Source organism: Stegastes partitus, unplaced genomic scaffold (assembly GCF_000690725.1).
Source record: "Stegastes partitus isolate 25-593 unplaced genomic scaffold, Stegastes_partitus-1.0.2 Scaffold811, whole genome shotgun sequence".
Taxonomy (NCBI): Eukaryota; Metazoa; Chordata; class Actinopteri; family Pomacentridae; genus Stegastes; species Stegastes partitus.
In genome coordinates, this window is record NW_007578542.1 from 90,035 (window position 1) to 95,777 (window position 5,743).

The 5,743-nt window shown below is 40.3% G+C and overlaps 1 protein-coding gene across 1 annotated transcript in view; it reads left to right on the top strand.

Annotated features, from left to right (window-relative positions):
* The first annotated feature begins 893 nt into the window (after positions 1-893).
* smcr8b (Smith-Magenis syndrome chromosome region, candidate 8b) overlaps positions 894-5,743 on the top strand; it is a 15,986-nt gene continuing 11,136 nt past the window's right edge. Inside the window, exons 1-2 of the mRNA XM_008292439.1 lie at positions 894-1,555; positions 3,783-4,189. Of these exons, the coding sequence (XP_008290661.1) occupies positions 1,370-1,555; positions 3,783-4,189 (593 nt within the window). The 5' untranslated portion in view covers positions 894-1,369. The remainder of the gene's footprint in view (positions 1,556-3,782; positions 4,190-5,743) is intronic.

Sequence of the window (5,743 nt, forward strand, 5' to 3'; positions counted from 1 at the left end):
AAAATCACAAAATTAAACAGCAAATCTGAGTTCAAATTGCACATAGTATTAACTCGATGGAACGTTATTATTTCAATCAAACTCATTAAATATGTTAGAAAAAAAGTTTGTTTTAAAATCAATAAATTCGTTTTGAAATCATGCATTTAATTAAGTGGCAGGAACCAGTCTTCACTGTCTGATAGCTTCCAGGTTTATTAACTACAGGAGGGATCCTGAAATCCTGAACTCAAGGTGAAGACAAAACATGTGTCATTACATGCAGTAGGATCTACTGTGGATACGATTCTCAGCCACTTGTACTCAATAGCTTACAGTTTCTGATACTTCTTGCAAATATTGTACTTAATAAGTTAGCTTGATTTAAGTTATCTTAAAGTAGCCAACAATAATCAACTTATAAACCTAAATTATGATATTATAAGTTGGTATCAGATAAAACCATTCACGCTGAAATAAAATTAGTAGCACTTTTATCAGCTGCAGCATTAAAGGGAAGCACATTAATGCATCAGTCATTACATGATAATCATTCAGTATATTCTCAAATGATCATTTCTGCATGAGGAGCACTTCAGTGAAGTAAATTTTTTAACCAACAAAAAAAGCTGTAAAAAATGAGTAAAGCTTGCTGAAATTAACACATTCTAATACAACAGTCTTACCGGATACAGTTTGTGATGCTGTTGAATAAATATACGATATTTAACAGAGAGGTGTTTTTGCTATTCAGTCCATCCTGAAATATAAAGGTGGCAGATAAAATAATAAAAATAACACATTTAAGCTGTCAGTTTAGCACTACGGAGCACAAGCTGAACATAATAACGTTTATTGGGTGTTTATTTTGTAAGCTGCGGACCGGAAGTGCTGCTCACAGCCTCTGACTTGACTCCGGCTGCTCCGGTTCACATGAAGCGGCTCCGGTGAGTCCCGACCCGGCTCCGGTCTGTCACATGGCTGAACATGGAGCCCGGGGCTCGGTTAACCTTTCAGATACGTGACACCGCGGGACAAGTTTCAGACTGAAAGCTGGGTCGCTATCTGCCAGAAAGAGGAACGTAAATCGCGGGTAAAGGTTATCTGAGCGTGTGACTGCCGCCCGCAGGACACTTTCGCTTCTCCGTTAACTTTTCTCGGATGTGTTTTCCTGAAAACGCCGCTTGTTTACGGCTCCGCGGGCAGCGGGGAGGCTCCTCCGACAACTTTGCGTGTCTCAGCTGCAGTAACTGCGCAACAAGTGTGTAACTGTGCGGCGCTTGTTGTTGTGAACAGCTGACTCACCCCCGCAGGCCGGAGGCAGCGGGACATGGCCGTGTGTCCGCCCCCGGAGCAGCCCCAGTAGAGCCGAGCCCTCCACGGGCTGAGGATGATCGGGTCACCGGACCTGCTGGCCTTCACCGGCGGAGAGGGCTTCAGGGAGGCGGAGGAGCAGCTGGAGGACCAGAGCGTCCCGGAGGAGCTCACCGTCCCGCTGCTCCCCGCCGCTCACCCATGGAGCTCCTCAGCCCGCTTCAACCGAGACTTCATCCTGGTGGCAGAGTTCTCAGAGCAGGTGGGGGTTTAAAATAAATAAAATAAAAAATATGTACTTTCTTTACTGTAGAAAATTAAACTAATAATAATAATAACTTTTTAAAAAATTAACTATTTTTTTCTGACAATTTGCTTCTATTTGATAGATTTTCCTGTTTTGTTTAATTACGCACAATAATTTGTAAAATCACAAAAAAATATTAATTTACAGGTGAACCATAAAACAACAGGCCAAAAGTGTAAATAATGTTTATATCAAAAGTCTGTGTTTTTATAAATGATCGTTTGTTCTTTTAAAGCATTTAATCATAAAATTATAATTGTAGTTTTAGAATAAAAAAATATTATTATCATGGAGATATTTGCCCTTATTTGAAAGAAATGGATTCATGAATGGTAAATCATTTTTTTTTCAACTTCAAATTAATTTTTAAAAATGAATGTAAAGTTATACTGTTTGACTATTTAAATCTTAAAAGCATGATTAGGTTCATTTTGTCTGCTCTGATTATAGTTAAAGGTATCAGGTTTTCTTTTTTTATCAGACAAGCTCCTATCTAAAAAATACTCATTGTCTAATTAAAAAAAAAAAGAAACCTTACCAAAAAAAAAAAAAGAAAGAAAGAGAAAAAACAGAAAACATAATAAATATTTGCTATTGTTATTAATTATTTTTTTGTCAACATGACACTGTTCCACCACTCTTTAACATATTTTTTTCTGGTACCGTTGCTGCCAGATTTTCATATTTTTTGGGGGGATTTTTTTTTTTTTTTAATATTTTATTTTACTACATATGATATCTTGCTGAGTGCTTTGGCTGAATACCTGCAAGGACCCCTCAAGAAAACCAAGATGTAATAGTAGCACAAAACAGATCCAATGAAGATGATTTAAAAAAAAAAAAAAAAAAGAGCTTTATCATACAACTGAAATCAGTTTGCTCTATACATCAAAACATTTAGAACACTGTGATTTTTCCATTTTTTATTTAAATTTAGCCAGTTCGAGGCCAGTGAATCGTCTTGAATGGTAGTAAACTGGTTAAGGAGTAAGTGGAAGTGAAAGTTCCTGTGTTTGTCACAAGTTTTGCTGATGACTGACGAAGCCTTTGTTTGTACAGTCAGTGTTGGAGGAACCCTTTTTCATTGCAGCTTTATGGGGACAGCACTGTACTGCAGGAAGTATTAAATCTTTGAGACTGACGCCAAGTTGTTTATATATTGACCAATATTCTTTATATATACATATGCTGGAGTAATATTGAGAAGGCAAAATTAAGGACTCACCGTCTATTCACTTTCCAGTACTGTATTTCGAAAACTAGTTGGCAACTTACACCACTTGACTCCGTACCACCGTGTATAATAATAACACAATAATAACAATAATATCTGATGCATCAATCGGGGTCTACTTTATAAAACGATCAGAATGCTGAGAAAAACACATATAACAGAGGCACAGCGAGTGGTTGGTCAGGTTTCATCCTGCAGTGAGATACTGAGCCAAAACATTAGATGTTGACGACTAAACTTTAAATGATGGAAGAGTCCACAAGATTTAATTTCCTTTATGTAAAGAACGTAAACGTGTGTTGGCTACTGAAAAAGTAGGTTTAAATGATTCTTTTTTTAAAATATGTATAACCTGTTGTATGGTTTTGAAGTATTTGTTTAATTGTATCGATTCATAAAGTCCCAATAATTCCAGGGGATGTTAATATCTACTTTTTTTTTTGCTTTAGTTTGTAGATACACGTCTGTCGTTGTGTTGTTGAAGTGTCTTAACAAACTTAATGTTACAGCCAAGTTTCATGTGATGGTAACGATGTCGCAACTGATCATGAGCTGTACTTTATTTATTCAGGAAGTCTCTGTGAGATTAAGATCTCTGTTTCAAGGAACCTGCTGAACAAATTACACATATTACTCCTCACACGCTACACACGAGTGCAACTCACCTCAAAGAAATTGTTATTGTTGTCCACTTTATTAGGTGCACCGATACAAACTAATGCAATCCAGTGCAAATTATCTTTCATCAAATCTACTTCTATGATGCCAGAAATGTTCAGTTTTTTGTTGATGTTGTTGTCAGGCTGTACAGATGTGTTGGACAGTGTGCAGACTGTAAAGGCCTCTGAGGCATATTAGTGACACTGGGTTAAAATCCTGAAATCTGCTTTTAAATACAGACTCTGTCCCCACATAAGATCTCTCCAAACCCCTGCTCTGTGTCTCCAGGTGGGTCCAAAGCCAGTGCTGACGATCCCGGATGACCCCAGAGTCATCGGCTCATTTGACCTCAACCATTTCTCCGTTCGCATCATGTCTGTGGACTACCAGGCGTCGGGCCCCGGGCCGGCCTCCTCCCCTGGACCCCGACTCAACTTCAGCGAGGACTCCAAAGTGATCCTGGGAGATTCAGCGGAGGACGCGTTTGCGTACGTTCACCACCTGACCCTGTACGACCTGGAGGCTCGGGGGATGGTGCGTCCTTTCTGCATGGCCTATGTGTGCTCGGACCAGGCGAAGCTGATGGAGAACTTCTCAGAGCTGTCGACGTGCTTCTCTCAGGCGTCTGACAGCCTCAAGACGGGGAACAGACAGGCGTTTTCTATGGAGCTGCAGAGGAAACTACAGGAGCTCGAGTAAGATCAGTAGTGTGAGCAAATAAAAACATACATGTATTAAGTGTTTGTACAGTTATACGTTTTTATGTTGTTTTATATATTATATTTTAAAGCACCAGTTGATCGCTTTAAGTACATTTACAGAAATTTGAAAAGGATTATGTAGAAAATTTACAGCTGAAAGGTGCCTAACAGTTAGCACTGTTGACTCGTATCCCGGTGAGGACACCCGGGATCTTTCTGCGTGGAGTTTGCATGTTCTCCCTGTGCAGCCTGGGTTTCCTTCCGGGTTCTCCGGCTTCCTCCCACACAGTCCAAAAACATATTGAGGTTAATTGGTGATTCTAAATTGTCCTTAGGTGTGAATGTGAGTGCGATAGACTGGTGACCTGTCCAGGTGTCCCCTGCCTTCACCCTAAGTCAGCTGGGATAGACTCCAGCCCCCCATGACCCTAGTGAGGATTAAGTGGTGTATAGATGATGGATGGATGGATGAAGAAGATTTAACCCTTTTAACCAGCAGTGCCCACATTTTTAATACAGTATTTGGACACTTGGGACTAAATGTTTCTTGGGCAGCTTGGTGTTGATTCATTCTTAGTTCACACAGGAGCCCACATGAGCATCAGAGCTGATTCTGTGAGTTACTTTGTTGAATTACAATATACTGAAAGATTAGTTTTACATTTTTTGTCCCAAGGAAGTGCAAAGAAACAATCCCTACTGCAGCTTCAATCTTTTATTTAACTGAAGTACAAAGTTTGAAGAACAAAATATGTGTAACTGTCCAAATACTGACAGTGTGAACTATACAAGCTGCTTTGACGGACACGTCAGCATCTGCAGTGGCCACGTGGCTCCTGTTAGGTTATTACAGATAAATCTTTGTAGGTAAATATGTCAATAACAAGAAACTGCAGAACAGAAAAGTCAAAGACATCCTAGGAAACAGTGGTTGTGTCACTCTTACAAGTTTATCTTCCTGCTGTAAAACGTTGTGGTCGTAACACACTCAGATGTAAGAGATTACTCTTTTATGACTCAAACATGAATGTTGGCCTCAGAAATCCACCACTGGTGAACTTCTTCAGTGCGCAGCAGTGACCCACCCACTCAGGTCTTTGAAGTTAATGTGGCAGATTGGACCTCTTCACAGGACTGTGCTGGTGTGGACGATCTCACTCGGTGGCATTGTGCACATGTTGAGGAGGAACTAATTAAACGAGTATTTTATTGTGCAATAACGACATAAATGGGTAAATTTACGTTTGGCCGCAAGCAGGAGGGGCCAGGAAATAGCATGGGCAGGGTTGTAAAGTTTGCATGCAGGTTAACAGCAGCATTCCACACGGTCATAAATTATTTACTGCTCCATCAAACACTTCACCGTCATCAACCTCTGTCACTGTTTCCTCAGACCCACTACAGCCAGACAGCTCCTCTCAGTGTCTGCTGATGTAGTATTTTGCTGTGCAATTGTAAAAGAATAAAAACAAATTAAAGCCGCAAGCGGCGATGGACGGGTCCTCGCCCTACGCTTGTCGGCCTTTGCGCACGGCGGGGTGTGGGGCA